At 40.5% G+C, this 23,493-nt stretch overlaps 1 protein-coding gene across 3 annotated transcripts in view; it reads left to right on the forward strand.

Annotated features, from left to right (window-relative positions):
- The window catches only part of LOC136832050 (U3 small nucleolar ribonucleoprotein protein IMP4), a 47,498-nt gene that overhangs the window by 19,187 nt on the left and 4,818 nt on the right, over positions 1-23,493 (forward strand). For all 3 annotated transcript variants that reach the window (XM_067092575.1, XM_067092577.1, XM_067092578.1), the window contains exons 6-7: positions 6,353-6,518; positions 15,888-16,059. In XM_067092575.1, the coding sequence (XP_066948676.1) occupies positions 6,353-6,518; positions 15,888-16,059 (338 nt within the window). The remainder of the gene's footprint in view (positions 1-6,352; positions 6,519-15,887; positions 16,060-23,493) is intronic.

Below are 23,493 nucleotides of genomic sequence, written 5' to 3' on the forward strand. Positions count from 1 at the left end.
TGCTCTTCCTTCCTGCTCGGCAATGCAGTGGATGAGTCTTCTAGGGACCCTCGGTTCAGTAGAGCAGTTTGTAAAATTAGGCAGACTGCACATGAGACCCCTTCAGTTTTTCCTCAAAGCGAACTGGTGCAGAAAGACCCAACCAGACTCTTTTGTCTTCCCAATTAAATCAGAAATCAAAGAGGATCTCCAGTGGTGGTCATGCATAGAAAGACTTCAGGAAGGGAAGTCTCTTCTCCCAGTGCACCCAGATCTTCAATTTTATTCAAATGCATCCGACCTAGGCTAGGGTGCTCTTCTGGACGGCCGGGAAGTCTCCGGAACATGGACTACGGTACAACAGAATTCCCACATAAACATGGAGGAACCGAGAACAATTCACCTGGGCCCTCAGTCTTTCTCGGATCTAGTCTGCGGCAAGAAGATAGTAGTGCATGCGGACAACACCACTGCACTTTCTTACATTCGCAGACAGGGTACTCATTCCTTCTCACTGTACAAGACAGCAAGGGATCTCCTTCTGTGGGCGGAGGAGTCACTTGTCACCCGGTTCATTCAAGGGAGAATGAACATTAATGAGGATGAATTAAGCCACCTGAAACAGGTTGTTCAAACCGAATGGGCCTTAGACCCTTAGTCTGCGACAGTCTGTGGAAACTATGGGGCAATCCCACAGTGAATCTTTTTGCAACGTCGAGAAATCACCACCTTCCACTCTTTTGCTCTCGGTCCCGGATCCTCAAGCATGGAGCATGGATGCCATACCTTTGGGCTGGACAGGCTTACATATGTACGCCTTCCCTCCCTTCAGAATGATCAGGGAGGTAATCAACAAGCTGTCTACGCATCAGAACACCTCCATGACCTTAGTTGCTCCATTTTGGCTGAACAAGGAATGGTTTCCAGACCTGATTTGACTCCTGGTAGATTACCCAAGACTCCTTCCACAAAAATGGTTTCTGCTCAGACAACCCCACTTTCTCAGATTCCACCAAGGGTTGTCCGCTCTGGCCCTGACAGGCTTCAGACTGTCAAGTGCCTCGTCAGAGCAAAAGGTTTTTTGAGACAGGCTGCAGAGGCAATTGCAAGTTGCAGACGAGCATTGTAGGGGCTTTTTTATTTGACACATTTGGTGCAGGATGATGGGAGCACATTCAAGAGGTTAAAGAAAACTCTTTCACCTATCCTAATTTATTAACCTTAATATTACAATGGGCCGAAGACCTTCAAACAGAACCTTATTCTAATTTTATTTACATTTGCCACAGTTTAGCTATTATCATCTTTCAATTTTTAACCTAACTTATTTCCTACTTACCACTAAAGTTTACCAAAACAGTCCCCCTATACTTAACTTAGCCTAACTTAATACTATCAGTAATCAAAATATTATCAATATATACTCCAACTCTGGCATATATCCGATTCAGATTCCTTATCTTTCTCACCACTTCATCTCAGAATAATCCAAGATAACCATGAAAGTCAACACACAAGAATAATCCAAGATAACCACGAAAGTCAACACACAATTTTGGGGATCACTAAGGGTTTTATTTCAGCTATGACATCCAAGCTGAGGGCAGAAATTACTTTGGAATTTCTTCATGCAGTCTTTTTCTGCACAAAAGCACTTCTCTCCTTCCAAACGAGAATCTGAGATCTCATTCACAATAAAATCAGCCTGCAGATATTTAAGCACTTTCTCTAACCCCGATCCCGTTTATGACAGTCACTGTCTTAGGTAACTGACATGAAAACTTCACAGTAAGGCACTGGAAAATGGTTCGGTCTCACTAACTGTTCAACTGCTTTGGTAGTTGCTAATGTCAGTTTCCTCTTCCAGGTAAAGCCTCTTCCAGTTCAGGTGAAGGGAAGCCAATTACTCTACCCTATCACACTCAAGCAAACTGCAAATAAAAAAGAAAAAAACATGAAAACATGCATCATACATTCATAACAAAAACACAAAATAAACATAATAAAAAACATCACAACAACAAAAATGAAACAATCAATTCATACAAATCCTCTTTCATCATACAAACCCAAACCTAGCCTACCACACTGTCTTCTACAAAGCTCTACCAATCAAAATGGGCAGTCTTCAGAAGGTGGTGCAGCCGCTATAATGTCTTCTTCTGAGACATCTATGAGTCAAATAGCCGACTTTTTCATATTCCTAAAGTCCGTCAGGAAGCTATCGACCTGTACCATCAAAGGGTATAGGTCGATGCTCAGCTCAGTCTTTAAGCACAAAGGAATGGATCTGTCCTCTAATCAAGATATCAGCGACTTGACCAAATCCTTCGATACTTCTAAGGAAGAAAGTTCGTCCAGCGTCTCTTGAAACTTAGATGTACTGAAATGGCTTTCAGGTCCTCAATTCGAACCTCTCCATTCTGTTTCCCCCAGGGATCTCACAAAGACGACACTGTTTTCAGTGGCTCTCGCTACTGTCAAACGTATTAGCGAGTTACAAGCAATAGACAAGAGAATAGGTTTTGTGCAAGGGGACTCGGTCTGCTCTCTTTCTCTGGGTTTCCTCGCAAAGAACGAGGACCCTTCTAAACCCTGGCCTAGATCCTTCGTTGTCAAGAATCTTATGGATATCTTAGGACCTGAGGAAGAAGAATGACTCCCCTGTCCAGTGAGGTGTCTTAGGTATTACCTTCATAGGACAGAAAAGATTAGAGGACCTTCAAGCAACCTCTGGTGCTCTGTAAGAAACCCAATTCGCCCACTCTCCAAAAATGCCATATCCTTTTTTCTGAGAGTTAAAATTAGAAGCCCACTCTCAGATCCTGGAAGAAGCCTTTCTGTTAGTTAAAGTCAAGGCTCACGAAATTAGGGTAGTCGCAACTTCCCTCGCATTTAGACATAACTTGTCTCTCTCTACGATCTTACAGTCGACACTCTGGAGATACAAGTCCATATTCACCTCACGCTACCTCAAGGACATAGAGACCATGTTTGAAAATTGTAACACTTTAGGACCTTTATCCGTGGCTGGCATGGTGCTGGGAGAGGAAGCACAGGGAACTCTATTCCTTTGCTATCCACTCACCTTGACTTGAAATTTGAGTCAACGGGAAGCCTGGGGTTACTTTGTACCTGGAGTACCCACCATTTTCTATTTTTGTAATGGTTGGGTTATGGTTTTAAATCTGTGGGGTAGGTGATAGTGTTGTTATTTTGCATTCTGGTCTTCGCCCAGGGCAAGGGCATCCTTTTAAAACTTTGTCAGTGTACAGTGTACTTCCTTCACTGCAAAGTTCCCACTAACATAGGGGCGACCATTGGCTACACTGCCATGTCCACTACAAGTTGAGAGAAGCACCGACCAGAGGCAGTACCTACCTGCAGCAGCTCTTTCAACAGGTAAGGAAACAACAAAAATGACATTTTTATGATAAAGTTTTAATTACATAATCGGAGCCCGCCCTCTTCCCCTTGCATGGACATTAGAGCATGAAACGAATTGACCTCTCTGCTAAGTTGTTCCTTTGAGTCCCGGATAGTGGGCGGGACCTTGTCACCTACACACGAACAATAGTAGCGCTGCCGCACGAATTTGAATTTTTAAGCTGCCGTAGTTCAGGGAACCAATAGCCATGTAATTACTTGCTAAGTATATATAAAACTTTATTTTATCATAAAAATGTCATAGTTGTGTCCATTGATTTGTAATTATGCAAGTACAAACCCTGTATTTTACAAATGTTTTTGTAAGTCAGGTCTGCCTTAAACCACAGAGGAGGTATTATTACAGCCACTTGTCTACTTTGACTTTTTTGACCCACAAAGTGTGCAAAGTACATGAAAAAAAAAACTCAAAAGCTGGATGAGGAAGAAATGTCTGGGAGCCATATGCCAGACACTGTTCTGCTGCCTGATATGAATATGCTGAGTACTTTATGACAGTTGACTGTGAGAAAGTATAACAGTTGTACCAGCTTTGATTCTCAACAGACATAATTTTTCTCACACCACCTCATTCGCACAGCTAGTGGTCAGCGGTATGAACTCTAAGATTCATACCTCCTTTAGCGGTATGAACTCTAAGATTCATACCTCCTTTAGCGGTATGAACTCTAAGATTCATACCTCCTTCTTTGATCATGTTACTTTATTATGAGAGCAATACGTAAAATGCAAATTCACATTGTTTAAGTTAAACTTGTTATTATCATAACACTGAAATAGTACTATAACTATAAATTACAGTAGGAAGAAAAACATAAATCTTTAAGGTAAATTATTATATGTAAGAACTGTACTTAAAATACTAGTCTACAGTAGAAAGAAAAACATGGAAAATGAAGTAATCAGTCATTGGAAAGAATTGCATTGTTATTGTGTTGTAGTGATGCAAATAGATAAATATAAATATTAAAGGGAGACTTCAAGAATAGTAGGCAGTGAGAGTGATGATGAAATGTCTGAATCATTAGAACTTGCTGTACTGTATAATAATAGTATATGGTAATGAAAATAAGGAAGTCTCCGCCATACCTTGATGGTATTACTTTGAATTTTTTCATAATCAGTATTCCAGCAGTGCAAGAGAATTTTCCCTAATGTAAAGACTTCGGGTTTGTATGTTAGGAAAAATAGATTGATTAAAAATTTGTGATTTTTAAAAAATTCCTTGACTGAAATTACTGAAGCTGAGCAATACCTATCACCAATATAAGGACTCTGGTGTGCAGCATTCCCTAACAACCCTGAGAACATCACATAGCTCCCCAAAAAAAGAGGAGGTTTCATTTTTAGTTTGGTTTGATTGCTGTCATGATTACACAAAGAATAGCGTTTGGGTTTTTTATGAAAATCTTACCAAAATATGGTCCTCACAACTTGCAACAAGCAGTTACACTTTAGATGAGATATGAATATAATATTTTTGGCAGGTTGGATCGCCTTATATTTAGATATCCAAATCCCCAAAATGGGGTTAGTGGCATCAGTGCACCTTACTTGGTGCACTGTAAGCATTACTAAAGGGCATATGCAGCATCCCTTCAGCTCTTAACTGCCCCCACTTTTCAGCCTTTTACTTTGCCTCCATTCTTGCTTTCTTTCTTCAGTCTTGCTACCCAGCCTCTAAGGCTATTACTTGTTAGTGCAACAGTGGGGTTTTCTTCCAGTTCCAACTTATAGATCCTTGTACAGTACTTTATCTCCTTACTTTTCATTATCTCTTTATCTTGCTGTCCAACCACTCCAACTTCCTCTTTTCACTATCTTAATTGCTGAATGGGCTGAATTGTCCCATTGCATTTTCATGGGTAACTAAATTTAATAGTTAATTTTAGGGTGTAGATTGTTCTGCCTTGACATAGGTATACAGTCTGAAAATACCTCTTTATATTGTTATTTAAAGCATACAAACAATCAGGTTAAAAGCGTTGATTTTGCAATTCAAGGTTCCACATTATAGAATAAAAATGTATACTATGCATAAACCAATACAGAACAGTTCACTTTTCATCTTGTTCCAATATTCACTGGGCTTCTTTCACCTTATTTTTTATGAAGGCCAGTAACTCCTTGGACCTCCTTTGTATTAGGAAGCCAGTTCATATTTTTTGCATACCTTAAAATTGTTAAATGTAACCCTCCCCATTTCCTTTGGCTTGCAACTGGCTGAAGGGTCATTAGTTGTAATGTGACTAATCCTTCTCTGTCTTGCAACTAAAACAATGAGACTGTATTCTTGGTGCCTGTATTTATAAGGTTTGGAAGATATTGGGAATGGGTGATACAGCAGCAGCATGGTTAAATTGGGAACTAGTAAATAAGCTTACTATTTTTAGAGATTTCTGATCTGGTACAACACTAGAGAACTGGTGTCCAGAATCACCTTGGTGACAGAAGGTATGTTCATTTGGTATTGAATCCTCTCAAGGCGTTGAGTGCATGATACCATAACACTGGAATAGAGGCAGTGTGGTTACTGATTGGTATTTTAATCTAGAATTGCACTTATAAGACTTACTTTTTTTAGGGATTGAATCGATTCGTTTCTTACTGAGGAGCATATCGTCTTACAGAGGCTAATAGTATTAATCTTTTGGTTAGATTGTATTTTGAATACTTTTTAAACTGCTCAGGTAATCTTGAGATGATGGATAAAATATTGATGAAAATTAATGAATATTGAGAAGATATGTACGAGATAAAACACTTATCTTCAGCACATTGGCTGAGCTAAGGGTGAGAAACGGAAATGTCCCCATATATGTTTATTTTTCATATCATTACTTGTGACATGTAATACTGTTGCAAATTTTATTTTTTTTTTTTTTCTTTATGTCTGGAAACTGATGGTAATGGAACTTTTCAACAGAGGCAGACCAGATGCAATGGTAATTAGCCATTTACCATGTGGACCAACGGCATACTTCACTTTGGCTGATGTTGTTATGCGTCATGATATTCCTGATATTGGCACAATGTCAGAGCAGTATCCTCACCTAATCTTTCAGAACTTCAAATCCTCTCTAGGTGTTCGAGTGAGTATAGTTTATTTCCTTACTTGATTATTCAAGGTTCATGTCAGTGTAAGTTAAAGTACTTTTTATACATGTACATTTATTAACCCATGTATTAGCTAGAAAATGCGCAGTGCTCTTACAAGCTGAAACCATTATATTCCCATAAATGTTTGGAGTTTAGTCTGACTAGAGCAATTTAGTTACTTGTTAGTTATTAGACTGTAGTGGCTTCCATGGAGTGGAGAAGAGAATGGGATTAGTACCCTCATACCAAATCTCATGCTAAAACTGGAAGGCTGACACTTTCTGGAGCAGTCTTATAGGCCATCCAAAATTTATGAAAGTAGAGGCCTCCTTTCCTGTTGCTACCAAATTTTCCTTCATTTTTCCCAGTATTATTAAGTCCTCATTTTTCACCATCTTCAGTTCCTTAGTTCTTGTTTTTCCTTTCACACTCTCTTGTGGTTGTCCTGAAGTTGTATTTTTGTGCAATACTGTATACAAATCGTTTTGTCGAAACTTCGACAAGAGAGATTGTACTTTTCCGCAAGTTGTGGTATAGTTTTAAGTATTCTCTTTAAATTTACGTAAAGTGGAAATGCGTATTAACGTAGAAGAAGGATATTATGTTTCGTTGTTTGTATTCAGTAGTAAAAAATACTGTCTTAGTTGTTTCGTGTTTGATTGTAAGTATACTTGTAGTATTGCTTAACTACCGGATTGGTCGTCACATGGTAGTTAGTCGAAGGCTTGGTTTCGGTCAAAGACGACCGTGAAGGCAGTCGCTTCATAGCTGTAACATAGTGTGGATGCAGCTAGTGGGGGACTCAAGGATGCAGCCATAATTGTCGGTGTCTACAAATCCATTTAAGTATTCCTATTCCTTTTAAAGTGCATTTAGGGAAACTTTCTTTTGAAGATATGCATATCGAAATATAAAGAGAATTTCTTGAGGTGTACTTCAGATGAGGGTAGTGAAATACTGTGCTTACGCCAGTCTAACTGTACGTCGAGCTAGTAACAATTGAATACACCAGTAGTAAGTTCACATTGTTAGTTTAGTTAATATACACAATGCAATGAATTAATATAATCACAATTTAAACTAACATAAAAGTGAAGTAACCTGGGTGCTGTAGCATAAGACTTAGGCTACGATTTGGCCCTTCATTGGGTGAGTCGGTGGAGCTACGGACTGTCACTCGATGGGCCGGAGTTCAATTCCCCCGGGCCGGCTGATGAAGAGTTGGAGGAATTTATTTCTGGTGATAGAAATTCATTTCTTGCTATAATGTGGTTCGGATTCCACAATAAGCTGTAGGTCCTGTTGCTAAGTAACCAATTGGTTCTTAGCCACGTAAAATAAGTCTAATCCTTCGAGCCAGCTCTAGGAGAGCTGTTAATCAGCTCAGTGGTCTGGTAAAACTAAGGTATACTTAATTTAGGCTGCGATTTGGGTCAGTACATTTCAGATCGTTTAGGCTATACGACAACACTGACGATTTGAAATGCTATGCATATTCTGAATGAGTCGGAATAAAATGGTGCCGTGACCAGGATTACATTGCGTGGTTGCTGTATCAGAGATCAGTATAGTTAAAATTTAGGAAAGTTTGGGGATTGTTGTGATATTTGGTGATAAAGATAGAGATGTGACCGGCTAATGGTGACGGCCATATTAGAATGTCACGTGTTACCCTAGCCCGACATGGAATAGTAGAATAAACTCGGTCACTCATTGCCTAGCCTAACTGTGGCTTGACTTTTGATAACTCGGTGGGAATTTGAACCTTCCTTTCTTTTTGTTGTACTTTTCGATCATTGCACATTAATAAAATAAAGTTGAGAAAATGGCTATGGCCTATCCTGACGTATTTTGCATAGAGTGAAAGGTTGCTGTGATAGGGCATTCTCATGTGAAACATCTGTCATTTTATGACAGGGTGCTGTAGTAAAAGTGATGTGAGACTAAAACAGCCCTTGTATTATCGCAATTTTGGGAAATCTGGAGTAGTGTGAGGAAACAATATTGATGTTAATGATGACGATCCAGAATTGGTCAATAAAGTAAAATATAAGATCTTAGGACTATTAGAGAGATTGGAAGGTATCCACAGTATAACTGTAAGGTTTTAGTAGTTAGTGTAGAGATTCGTAATGCTCCTAGAAACATCCCTAGGGTTAGATACCGAGCATGAAAAAATCTACTAAACCATTTATTGAAAAGAAACCGAGAAATAACTTTTGTTTTCAATCAGTTAATAGAAAGAGACTTTGCTGGTGATAGAGCACATTTCCAGTATGATAGTTATAAGACACTGGCGAGTCACTTATGTGAAGCAGCTGATGCCTGCCTATGCCTTTAGTCAGGATTGGTAAATACCAGGTTGTGCTCACGCCAACCCAGAAGTTAGGTTAAGTTAGGTTAGGCAAAATGATGGTTGACGCATTTCCACTTCGTAAATTTATTTTTTCCTTCTTTATAAATTGTAGGCAATGGAAAGGAAATATTAATTTTTTGAAATTTATGGTGAGTTTTGGGATGCTTGGGTGAGATTAGATATGGAATAAACCCTGTTGTGCATTGTATATATGTATGTGTAGTCAAAGGGCACATATATATATATATATATATATATATATATATATATATATATATATATATATATATATATATATATATATATATATATATATATATATATATATATATATATAGATATATATAGATATATATATATATATATATATATATAGATATATATATACATATATATATATATATATATATATATATATATATATATATATATATATATATATATATATATATATATATATATATATATATATATACACAGTATAACCAGTAGTGATCTACCATTAATTGATCTGAAGTTTAGTCAACTTTTAAATATATTTGCTAACACGGTATATACAGTATGTTATTTTTTGGAGTTGGCGGTTTGTACACTTGGTAATTAGGAACTTGTATATTAGGTGTTGGTTAATTATAGGCTAAGATGTTTGACCTAGGAGAATTGAAGAGGACACAGGGGGTTTTTAAGTCTGTGATAGCTAACTGGTCAAAAAAGGTTGAAACCACTATTGATGCAGGTGATATCAATAGTATTTCTTCATTGAGAGACTACTTGAAGGAATATTTACAGAAAGTCCAGGAATGGGGTAATGAAATATTGAATCTAACAGATCCTGGAGAACAACCTGACCAATTGTGAATCAAGCTGAATATAGCCTAAAGGTAGGCACTGAAATTCATAGACTAAATTCCTCCATCACGAGTCTTCTAGCTGTAAGAAGTGAACTTAGTGCACCGATAACGCCTGTTGAAGCTGCTGTGAAGTTGCCCAAATGAGACCTCAAACATTTTGATGGTGATGTAACAGAATGGAATTCATTTTGGGAACTTTATGAAGTATCAGTACACCAATGTACTGATTTTGAAAATATACAGAAGTTTTCTTATCTGAAGGGCCTATTGGAAGTTGAAGCTCTGGAACTGATATCTGGTTTCAAATTAGAAGGTGATAAATATTTGCAAGCAGTGAACTTGTTAAAAGGGACCTATGGCAGAAAAGATGAAATCAAGTTGTGTTTAGTTAGAAAACTCTTCCAAACTGAGACTCCCAAGGCAGATGCAGAATTGCTACAAGGTTTTAGAGTGCAATTCGAACGCAGCATAAGTTCACTGGAGAGTGAAAAACTGGAATTGAGTGAATTATATACCATCTTGCTCTACACCAAGCTACCAAGTAGTGTAAGTGAAATAATAAAATGAAGGTGTGGAGAAGATTGGCTGAAATTTGACACCTTTAAAAAATATCTTAAGAAGAAATACGCAATTCGAGGCTTTTCCACAGACTGAAACAGCAAAAGCTAATACATTGACAACGGTATCTGCTTTCGCAGCAGAACAACGGCAGTCTGTGAGACCAAAAACATCGGCAAGGCCTAAAGAAAGTACAAACAAAGCCAAGGTAAACCAGGTTAAAGGATGTGCACTTTGCAGAGGCAACCACATATGGACACACTGTAAATCTTATGTAACCAGAGGAGGAAAGATAGAACGACTCAGAGCTCTGGGCTTGTGTTTCATATTTGCATCCAGTAAACACTTCAGTTCCGACTGTGACAGGCAAGGTTGTAATAATGGTTGCACTGTTAGACATCATAGTGTTATATGCAATAGAAACCAGCCAAATAAATCAAAGGTAGGTGGGGTACAAGTTGGAACTCTCTCTTTGACAAATACCGGACAGGGAAATAGACGACTAGGACGTTGATCCTACCTACAGCCACAATAACCCTAAAAGGTAGAAAAGGTCGCATTGTCGAAAAAGAGGGTTGTTAGATACCTGTGCCGAGAGATCGTTTATAAAGAAATCTGCTCTTGAGGGACTCCACTATAAAAGCAAGGGAGTTGAAAACATATCATTGAGAGGGTACTTGACTACTACACCAGTTAAGGAATATGAAATGGTGAACATTGCTGTACCTCTTTGGGATAGATTAATAAATATGGATTGTATAGTGGTAGACGAGCTACCAGAATATACAAAGAAATTCGGCGTTAAGAAGAACTTAAGGTCGTTGTGTAAAACAAAAATCAACTTGGCTGATAAAAATTTTGATCTACCCGTAGAGAAACAATTGCCTATTGAATTGTTAATAGGGGTTGACAATGTGTACAACATCTTACACCCAGGGTTTAGAAAATTGGAAAATTTGATATTGCTACCAACCATGTTTGGTTACATGGTAACCGGAACATGTAGTTCTCCTCCCACCAAGGAGACTTGGTTTCCATTTTAAAACTGGCAGTGGAAACTGACAACATAATTATGGCTGAAGTGGCTATTTAATTAAAGGATCCAAGGGAAGATCTTTAAAGTTTGTGGAGTTTGGATCATTTAGGTGTTAACTGCAGTGAAATAACGGAACGGGAACACAAGGTATTAAAGAACTTTGAGAGTACTATAACTTATTCTGGAATTGACAAACAGTTTGTTGTGGCATTGCCTTGGAAAGGCAGTAAAAGAAGATTAACTTCCAACTTTGGGTTGGCTTTAAACAGATTAAAACAACAGTGGGTCAAGTTTCAGAAGAACACTCAGCATCTAGAACACTGCCAGAAAATCCTGAAAGATCAGGAGGATAGGAGGTTCATAGAGAGAGTGGAATATTTTAAAACAGAAGACTGTCATTTCTTGGCACATCATGGTGTTAAAAGGACACTGCAACAACCCCTATTAGGATAGTATTTGACTGTTCGGTTAGACAGGGGAAAGGTGGGTTGAGCTTGAACGATTGCTTGTGGACGAGACCACACATAACAGCCGACCTGCTCAAAGTTCTACTGAAGTTTTAGGCAAGGATATACCTGCAGAACTTGTGGGAGCAACAACTAGATTGGGATGAACAACTCCCAGGCCCGTTACAGAACCAATGGGTTGAGTTATCCGAAGTCTTAGAAAAATGTCTTGATATTTTCTTTCCTAGGAATACTATCCTAGGAAAGGGGGATTCCTTACACATATTCTGCGATGCCCGTGAGTCAGCATATAGTTGTATAGCTTACAGAGTAAAGAACGAAAACTCTCATTTAATGATGGCAGAGGCAAGAGTAGCTCCTATTAAAGGATTAACTGTTCTGAAACTTGAATTGATGGCATTGTTGCTAGCAGCAAGAATGGCCAAATTTATTAAAGAATCGTTTGAGAAGGATGAGTTTGTGGAACTGTTCGTTTGGTCGGACAGTAAAGTCGCCCTAAGTTGGCTAGTATTGAAAAGTGTTCTCCTTGTGTTTGTGAAGAATAGAGTATAGGAAATAAACTCTTTAATTCCAGAGGCGGTCTTGTCTTATGTGCCTACAGATGATAATCTCAGTGACTGGTTGACACGTGGGAAAAGGACAGAAGTGATCTTGGATAGTTCTTTCTGGTGGGAGGGACCCCCTTGGTTAAAAAATTCCTCTTGGCCAATAGATAGGTCATGGGTTAGTGGATCACTTATGCAGGATAAGGAAGAGAACATTTTGGTCAGTACTGTAGGGGACAACATGAATGGTAATACTCACTTGCTGAATTGGGAGAGATTCAGCAAGGTTAAAAAGGTCTATAGGACCACAGCATGGATCCTGCGATTTTTGAATAATTGTAGGAGTTCAGTCAGTATGAAGAGGCATGGTGAATTGACCTTGGAAGAACTCCAAGAGGCAAAGAATAAGACCATTGCCATCATACAGAGAGAGTACTTTCAAGAGGAATACGAGAGTTTGATGAAGGGGGAAAGAAAACCAAAACTGGCTCTCGTACACCAGTTGAATCTTTACCTGGGCAACGGGGTAATAAGGTGTAAGGGTAGACTAGAACACGCACAGCTACCCGAATCTGTTAAGTTTCCCATACTATTGCCAAAGAGTTGCTTTGTTACTCGGGTAATTATTAAAGAACATCATGATGCTAATGCTCATATGGGTGTAAATGCCACTCTGGCGAGTGTCAGACAGGAGTTCTGGATCCCACAGATATGGCAACTAACTAAGAGTATAATACACCATTGTGTTATTTGTAGGAGAACGTAGGGGAGGTCGTATAGGCCCAATATAGTTCCTCCATTACCTGAGTTCAGGGTGCAATGTAAGCAACCTTTCAATACCACAGGCGTGGACTACACCGGTGCATTATGGACTAAGGGAAAAGGACAAAGCCCTGAGAAGGCTTATATAATCTTATTTACGTGCCTGATAACCAGAGGCATACATGTGGAGCTAGTTGATAACCAGTCCTGTGACTCGTTCCTCATGAGTTTTAGAAAATTCTGTAGCAGAAGAGGTTTCCCAGCACTCATGTTGAGTGACAACGCCACCACGTTTGTAGCGGCATCAGAATACCTTAAGGCCATGTCGGAGAATCCCAGGGTAAAAGAACATCTGTTAGATATAAAGTGCAACTGAAGTTCATTCCAGCGAGAGCACCATGGTTTGGTGCTATATGGGAAAGGCTGAGAGGACTTCTGAAGTCATGCCTAAAAAAGATCATAGGCCAAGCCTTGCTCAGTTTTGAGGAACTGACTTGTGTGCTGGTGCAGCTGGAAGGAATTATCAATGACAGACCATTAAGTTACATGCCTGGGGATTTGAATCAGCTGGAAATTATAACCCCTGACCATTTGATCCTTGGACGAAAGCTCAAGTCCTTCCCAAGAGAAGTAGTAAATTGGGAAGAGATCTCCAGTGACCCTACCTGTGGACAGAAAGAGTTCACCGAGAAAAGATTCCTATACATATCCAAGTTGTGTGACGACTTGTGGAAGAGATGGGAGAGGGAATATTTAACAATGCTAAGAGAGACCCATTGAGTAGGAATGGAGCATGGCTCTTGGCCCAGGATAGGGGAAGTTGTCCTCATTCATGACGAGGGGCCAAGGAGCAAGTGAAAGTTGGGCCAAGTGATCGAGTTACACAGGGGAAGAGACAAGGTCCCAAGAGTGACTACTCTAAGAATGGCTCATAGCCAGCTTCTGAGACCTGCAATTAAGTTATCCCCCAGAGCTGTGGCAGGAGATAAGGGAAACTAATCCTCCAAAGGATGACATTCAGTCAAGCACCTGCCCGAGCAGAAGGACTGCTCAAATAGCTGCAGAGGCCAGAAAGGCATTGATAAGAACAGGACTATTGTAAATAATGTAGGCATAAGTTTTCTTGTGGGGGAGTATGTTGAAACTTCTACAAGAGAGATTGTACTTTTCCGCAAGTTGTAGTATAGTTTTAAGTATTCTCTTTAAATTTACATAAAGTGGAAATGGGTATTATGTAGAAGAAGGATATTATGTTTTGTTGTTTGTATTCAGTAGTAAAAAATGTTGTCTTAGTTGTTTCGTGTTTGATTGTAATTATACTTGTAGTATTGCTTAACTACCGGATTGGTTGTCGCATGGTAGTTAGTCGAAGGCTTGGTTTCGGTCAAAGACGACCTCGAAGGCAGTCGCTTCATAGCTGTTACATGGTGTGGATGTAGCTAGTGGGGGACTCTAGGATGCAGCCATAATTGTCGGTGTCTACAAATCCATTTAAGTTTTCTTATTCCTTTTAAAGTGCATTTAGGGAAACTTTCTTTAGAAGATATGCATATCGAAATGTAAGGAGAATTTCTTGAGGTGTACTTTAGATGAGGGTAGTGAAATAGAGACTGTGCTTACGCCAGTCTAACTGTACGTCGAGCTAAGAACAATTGAATACGCCAATAGTAAGTTCATATTGTTAGTTTAGTTAATATACACAATGCAATGAATTAATATAATCACAATTTAAACTAACATAGAAGTGAAGTAACCTGGGTGTCGTATCATAAGACTTAGGCTACGATTTGGGTCAGTACGTTTCAGATCGTTTAGGCTGTACGACAACACTGATGATTTGAAATGCTATACTTATTCTGAATGAGTCGGAACACTCTTCATTTTGTGTTGCTGTACTGTTTGGTATGTTACAGTGTTTAGAATAATGGAGTGAAAGTAGTGTTGGCTCTTCTCAGGTGTATCCTTCTCGCAAAGGTGCTCCCAATTCATGGTGTGTGCCAACCGAGTAATTACTCGGCTTACCAGAGCCCTTGAAGACTGCAGACCTAACCACCTGTTTGTTTCTAATTGCTAATTGTTTTGCTAAGAAGAGCTAATTAGCAGAATTATCCCGTTGAGGACAGTCATTAAGATTTTTTAAATCGGGTGTTCCCTATATAGAGTTAGACATAGTTTCTTTGCTATTTTATCTTAGGGACTTCTTACCTTTAGCTCCAACTGTGTTAGGACTTCACCTGTATCCTTTCTTCATGAATATATTGGGCTTTCATTCTGGCCTTTGTCTTCCTATTTCCTCATCTACTACTATTCTGGTCAGCTGTTCCTCACCCCCTTGCATCACTGGTCCAAACTGTCTTCGTCATTGATACCTGAGCATTTCCAAACAGTAGGCATCACATCTCAGTAACTATTCTATAGCATGATTTCCCAAATCCACTCCAGCAGTGTGAAACCTTTTAGATTAAAATTTGACCGCTTAGTTACGAGTAGTGTTATAAATGAAGCTGTATTTTTCCCCTTTGTAAGTTATATATAATTCATTTGGTAACTGCTTGTGTTATGCTCATATAATTTTGTGAATGACAGTGTTAGTTATCTCCTCAGCAGGTTATGATTTAGGAAATATTGTAATTTTTTAATATTTCATGTAATTTTTGTTTTGTGTTTATTGAATATAGTTTTTAAATTGAACACAGTGATTTTTTCTTCTAATTTTTTCTTCTGATAATAATACAGTATACAGAATGATTTCTGTCTGGTTATAATTTGGAACTTCCTACCTTTCAGACTTCAAACATTTTGAAGTATTTGTTTCCCGTCCCAAAAGAAGATAGCACTCGTGTTGTTTCATTCATCAACTGGGATGACTGGATTTTATTCAGGCAGCACACTTACAAGAAGATTGATGGAGGAAAGGATTATTCCCTTCAAGAAATTGGTCCCCGCTTTAGTATGAAATGTAAGGATTGGTATATTTTCCTGTACATTTGTAGTTTCCCAGTCACATTTAGATGCTAATGAAGGGGTTTACTATATATATTATATTTGAGATAAAATACAATATTTTTATGAAATTTTCTACATAGTTTTAGGTAAGTTAATTTTACCATGCCAATTTATAAGATGTAACATGTTTCAATAGCAGATGTTTTTCCAAAAGCTTAGGGATGTTTTGCCACTGGTTCACCAAATGATACGGCCTTGTATCCATTTGGGTATGAATGACACCTGCTGTTTGCAAATCAGGCTGTTTTAGCTGAAAACACATTTTTATATAAGTAATTACCAAGTAATTACATAGCTATAGTTTCCACTTAACGGCAGCTTAGATTCAAAATTTCGCGGGTATCACTTCAGTATAGTTTGTGTATGTGATCAGCCCATCCCACTAACAGAATATTGGAATGACCTAGCAAACAATTCTCATATTTAAATCAACTGTCGGAATGCGTATATTGTACCCTTCAAGCTGAAATCTTCCAGGATGAGTTTTTTCTTATTTTGTTTTATGTGATTCAATCATCATCAAGCCACCAGTAAGTGACACCATTTGCATTGATGGTTTGTTTACCGGTTAGGCTTCTGGCAGTGTCAATAACAGTTTTCTATTAAAAGTAATTCTCGGATGTTACGACATTCCATTGTAAAAGTAAACTGTATATTACGCATTTTCATTAGGCCATAACTTTGGCAATTTATGAATTGTTTTCTGGCTGTAAACAACTAGTGAGCCGCTGATAATAGTTTTGTTTTTAAAAGTAATTCTCGAGTGTTACGACACTGTATTATAAAATAATTGGTGTATATTAGGCTATAACCTTTACAATTTATGAATTGTTTCACGGTCTTAATATATTAGTGAGCTGTAGATAATAGTTTTGCCTTAAAAGTAATTCTCGGATGTTACAGCATTCCATTATAAAGTAATTGGCATATATTATGCCTTTTCATTAGGCATTAGCTTTTGCAATTCATGAACTGTGTACTGACCGTAGGCTACTGGCGAGATGCCGATAATGTTTTTGCTTTAAAGTAATTTTCAGATGTTACGACATTGCATTACTATCTTTTGTTAGCCCATAATTTTGGCAATTTGTGATTTGTTTATCAGCCAAATGCTTTGCATAAGCCGCTGATATTTGCCTTGAAAGTAGTTTTTGGGTATTTTGCCATTTCATTAAGCCTGTAACTTTTGCAGTTATGATTTATTTACCAGACCTATGTGTCCTGGAAGCCTCCAGTAAATAAATTTTTTACTTAACTGTCACACCTTCCTTTGCAGAACTCAAAGTGCTAGGCAGAAAGTAGTAAGGAGAGAATTGGGGGTTTTTGCTGGCGGCTACGAGTTGATGTTCTTGACAGCCGAGAACCAGCTCTCGCTACGAACCTTGCTGGCACTGATCTCGGGTGCCAGCTTCACCCCCAGCACCCTCTCTCATGCACTCGGTGCCAGCGCTAGCGCCCTACTGCCAATTCTCTCCTATTAGCCATCTTACCACATGTTCCCACACCTGGCTCCCTTGCTTCCCTTTCTATACCTTTGCCAGTCTTGTGTGTTGGTTAACAGATGTTAACCTTGTTATAGTGAAGTGTAGTGCAGTGGAGGAGGTGACTACTCGTCCCCCGATGCTCCTAGACAGAAGGTCCCTGTCAAACTCCCCTGCAAACTTGGGAGGAGGCAAACTGGGAGTCCAAGGGAGGTCAGGGAGTTTCACATGGGTTGTTACCCCCTCAGTTGAGCCTGTTGCGGTCCCAGTATCGGCAGACAGCCACTGGAATGGCATCTTGTTGGCTGTGTAGTGGAGGAGGTAACTATCCAGCCCTATCGGATTTCTTAAACCCAGTCCCTTTCAAACTCCCCTGCAAACCTGGGAGGAGGTATACTGTCGGTCCATGTGAGTCCGAAAGGGTTTTGCCTCCGGATAGTTACCCCTCAGTCAAGCCTGTTGTCTGCAGGTCTTGACAGACAGCCATTGAAAAGGCGTCCACGAAGATGTGCTTACCTTGGCCGTAGTGGCGCCAATGACGTTTTTCGGTTTACGGATCCCAGTGTGAGCAAGATTAGGATTCCTGTGTGGACAAGAGGCTCCATTGACACTTTTGGGATCCCAGTGTGGTTAGTTATGGATCAAAGTGTAGACTAGTGATGCCAGTAGCGTTTTTTTTTATTTATCTCAGCCATTGTAAAGATGTATTTCCCAGTGTTATTGCATCAGTGGTTGTCGTCATTGCTCTCCGAATCTGGACAGAGTCAGAGAGCGCCCAAGTACCAAGCTACCCAGTTCCAAACTCCCGAGTTTCGAGCTTCCAACTTCCAAGTGCCCAAATTCCGAGCTCCCAACTTCTGAGCGCCCAAATTCTGAGTTCCGAGCTCCCGAGTTTGAAGCGCCCAAGTTCCGAACTCCCGAGTTCCGAGTTTCCAACTTCCAAGTTCCTAAATTCCAAGCTCCCAACTTTTGAGCGCCCAAATTCCGAGTTCCAAGCTCCTGAGGTCCGAGCTCCCAAGTTCCAAGCACCCAAGTTCCTAGCTCCCAAGTTCCGAGCTCCCAGGTTCTGAGCGTCCGAGTTCCAAGCTCCCAACTTCCAAGAGCCCAGTTCCGAGCATCCATATGTGTCCGAGTGCCCAGTGTCTGAGCTCATGTTGTGGCGGAATTCAAAACCACAAAAAAACAGTACACAACACTCACCCTGGTCCTCGGTTGCTGGAAGATGGAGTAAGGCGTCCACAGTCGCCAACACAGCACACAAAACCACACAAACCAAACCAAAACAGAAAAACACACGACTCACGAACATACAGCAACAAGAATAGCACACTAACAAGGAAAAACAACAACTCTGAATCAGCACACAAACAAACTGTTTAAGACCCAAAAAGGGACTGACTGGCACTAGCTCTGACTCAAAACTCACTCTAAAACCAAAAAAATCCTTCACATATATTCCACAGACAGACAGCGCCAAAAACAAACTAACGACCTCATCCCTCTTCCAACAACCAAAGCACTCACTAACGACAATTACACACACACACACACTCTCTCTCTCTCTCTCTCTCTCTCTCTCTCTCTCTCTCTCTCTCTCTCTCTCTCTCTCTCTCTCTCTCTCTCAAAAACGTTGGGAAATGCTAAATAAAAACAAATTTATTCATCCCTCTATATTTCTCCCCCTTTTAGCATTTCCCAACCAACACCTTTCACACCTCTTTCAAATCGCCTTTACGCAACACCCACGGATGCTCACTAGCAGGTCCTCTAGATCGCGTTCAGCGAACACGCAATCATTCTCTCAGAATCATTCTCTCTTCTAGCAACATTCAAACTCACATCTTCTCCTCCATTCTCTCTCAGATTCACGCTATCTTCTTCACTATTACCACTCTCAGTTTCATCCACAATCTCATCTATACCCTCTAACTCGTTCCCAAATACCTCCCCCAATTCTTCAACTAACCCATCCCATTCGCTCATTGACCTTTCCAATTCTTGCAACGATTCATTCATGCTTTCAATCACTCGTATATTACTGCTACGCTCTCTTACTCTCACACTTTCGCTCACCTCCAACCGTTCACTAACCCCTACACGTTCAGTCAACTCAGTTATATCAAACCCGCATATGCTATACATTCTATCCATACCATCCCATTCATCCGTATTACACGCTTTATCACTCATTTCCACTTTGGCACTCACACCCCTATCACACAACTTACGACCATTCAGTTTACTTACGTTCTTCCCTTTCTTACGTTTTTTACCATACTCTATCAAAACAAATTGCTGATCCTCATGCAACAACCCCTCACGTACATGCATCACACGCACCGCTTGCATCCTGGAGGATCCACCCTCTTTCGTCTACATACACTTGATACATGCCTTTCCATTCCACATTCGTCACACTTCGCTCTCGGTTCTGAACACATTCTCGCATAATGCCCATTCTTACCACAGTTGCCACATATTACATTCACTGGTACCCCTACAACCATTAGCAATATGACCCACCTGTCCGCACCTGTAGCATTTAACCCCTATCTTTCGTGCACTCCCTTACCAAATGTCCCGGTTGCCCACACCCGAAACACGCTCCCAAAGCCCACCTACACTCATTCTTTGTATGTCCTTCCTTTCCACATCTAAAACACTTATTTCGACTTCCACTCATCAACCTTCCCTTTGTACACTACTATCCCTAACCCATCGAACCCGTTGTTCCCTTACAAACCCACCATTCATCCTCACTGGCACCTCCACATTACTTGCTCTTACACTCCTATCTATTACACTATCGGCCATTCTCATTGGACCCCTCAACACTGCATCCCTAAAGCTTCCAAACTCTGGCACTCTCTCATCTACCCCAGCCCTTACACTTACACTTCTGCTCTCTTTATAACCCTGTCAAGCTCATAATCTTCTACAATTTCAAAATTTCTCCCCAAGTCAACCTTTCATTCGTCCATCTTTTCTTCTCCTTCCGCTTCAAGTTCACAAATTCTCTAACTCCATCTGGCACTGTCCCTAACAACTTCCGTACTAACTCCTTACATTCATCTATCCCATCATCCCCAAACTTCCTTGCCAACGTCTCCAGCCTACAAGCATACAGTGACAAGGTTTCCCCAGCTTTCATTCTTGCCTCATCAAATTCATTCTTCCTCTTATACTTAACACTTTCGCTTTCATACGCCTCGCTTGCTCAACTAGTCTAGCTTTCTCACCTTGTCATACTCAACATCCCCACACTCATAATAACCCTATACATATCAAGCAGAAACCCAGTCAAATATTCACCTAATTCTCGTGCCCACACTCTCTTACTTTCCCGATACTTATCCTGACAAAACCTTTCATACTCCCTAAAGAAATCATGCACATCCCTACTTCCATACTCATTATACCTTTCACACCGGTACCTCCCTCACATACAAAGCCTTTCTCACTTCTTTCTCACTTTCACTCTCACTTTCGCTACTTTCACTCTGTCCTTTCATACCCTCTTCCGAATACAAAGAGTCCACTTCCGCACTTACATTCATCTTACTCATTACACTCTTCTTTCCCTCTTTTTATCCACTTTTATCCACTCACCTCCATCCACCTCACTATCACTACTGCCTTCACCCTCTCCCTTCTTTCCTGCCTTTCCCACTTCCTTACCCTTCTTACCAGTTTCCTTTCCCTTTCCCTTTCCCTTCTTCCCTTTTTCTTCCCCTGACTTATCCTTACTTTCCCTCCGTTCCTTCCCTTGCTTTTCATTCCCCTTTTCCTTACCCTGCCTTTCATTCTCTCGTTTCTTACTTCCTATTTCCACATCACTTTCATCACTCACGCTTCCATTCACTTCTTCCTCCTTTTCTTTCTCTCTTGCCCCTTCACACGTTCCAGAGGACCTACCTCCAACAGCCCCTTCTCCAAAAACACCCTTGAACATACCTTTCACCATTTCTTCCACACTTTTCATCATTCCCTCCAACTTTTTATCCACCCTCTCTACCATCCTGTCTTCCATTCTCTTTTCTGACTCTTTCATCTCTCCTTTCATTTCTTCTTTTGCACTTCTTAGCATTCCCCCCACCTCCTCCAACTGACTCCTCAATCTCTCATTCTCACCCCTCAACCACGTATTCTCCTCTCTCAACCTTACCAGTTCCTCTTCCATCCTTCTCTTCAGTCACACTACCAGCCACCAATCTCAATTGCAGCTGCAATACCAGCTGCCAAATATTATGTGGCGGAATTCAAAACCACAAAAAAACAGTACACAACACTCACCCTGGTCCTCGGTTGCTGGAAGATGGAGTAAGGCGTCCACAGTCGCCAACACAGCACACAAAACCACACAAACCAAACCAAAACAGAAAAACACACGACTCACGAACATACAGCAACAAGAACAGCACACTAACAAGGAAAAACAACAACTCTGAATCAGCACACAAACAAACTGTTTAAGACCCAAAAAAGGACTGACTGGCACTAGCTCTGACTCAAAACTCACTCTAAAACCGAAAAAATCCTTCACATATATTCCACAGACAGACAGCGCCGCAAACAAACTAACGACCTCATCCCTCTTCCAACAACCGAAGCACTCACTAACGACAATTACACACACACACACACTCTCTCTCTCTCTCTCTCTCTCTCTCTCTCTCTCTCTCTCTCTCTCTCTCTCTCTCTCTCTCTCTAATGTTTGCGCGGCCACCTGTGTCCTAGGTCCACTTGTCCTCCTGTCCATTTTGAGCCAGCTATAAGTTTTCTGACACCACACTCGGAACTACAGACGCTACCTCTTCACTTTTCTATGTTGGTTTTGTCCATTTCTTTGCTTCGTTGGAAACCATTCAGCACCAACTTAGTAATTTGTTGGCCTGTTACACTGTCCACCAAAAGTCTAGTGTCCAGTGTCAGAGCACCCAGCGCCTTGGATTGTTTCCGTGCCCTGTCATGTATGGACTTGGAAGAGTTTTTTCCGTTCTTGTTTTGTATTCTCTAGAAGGAGATTTCTGGTGCTCTCTTCTACTGTGAGATTCACACAGCTGCAACAGGTTGTCGCTCCCAAACAACGACGTTCCGACTCTAGTTTCGGAGCGCTGAACATTCTTTCTTAACTCTGCTCCTGACGATGGGCTGCCTGACCACAGTTCTTCATTTCTCTCTCTTAGACAGTAGATGAAGGCCAAGAGGGAGACGATCCAAATAGTTCTTTCACTCATTCTCCAGGGCGATTGGATTGGAGCTTGGATATGCAGGGAGCACTCTTCCAGATCCCCGTCCGAACCCCAGAGAATTGTTTAGTTCCACCTTTCGGGATAAGGCTTCCCAATCGGGAGTCTTTGCTTCGACCTCCTGATTACTAGCTCTTCCTGCATTTAACTTCACCTTTTGTCTGGGCATCACTTGAGTCTTTACATTCAGCTGACTTCATTATCTTTGAAGAAAAGGGGCTTGGCGGCTCTTGACAGTAGCCTTCACCGGGACGGAAACACAGTCGGACACCTCCATGTTGTTTCTTAGCCCAGGTTTCTTTAGTCAGATTTCCAGTGGTGGCTGTCTGAACATGACTTGTGCAAGGGAATTCCTTCTTCTGCTGAGCTTAGTTCCAGTCTTATTCTTAACACCTCAGATCTAGGTCAAAGGAGCCCATATGAAGAACTGGGAAGATGTCCAGGACCTGGTCCCCAAGAAGAACGGAACCTCACTTATACCTTGGAGAGCTAAAGTTTCTCTTACGGCCCTAGTACTGCTCGACCCTAGTTCTATGGTAGTGTGTTTGGATTAGACCTCAGTCCTAACACATCTACTTAAGCAGGGAAGCTGGATCCAGCATTTCCTCTCAACCAATCACCAGAGTTCTTCCTCTGTTGACAGATCAGTCAAGTCTT

This window comes from Macrobrachium rosenbergii, chromosome 49 (genome assembly GCF_040412425.1).
Source record: "Macrobrachium rosenbergii isolate ZJJX-2024 chromosome 49, ASM4041242v1, whole genome shotgun sequence".
In the NCBI taxonomy this organism is placed as follows: Eukaryota; Metazoa; Arthropoda; class Malacostraca; order Decapoda; family Palaemonidae; genus Macrobrachium; species Macrobrachium rosenbergii.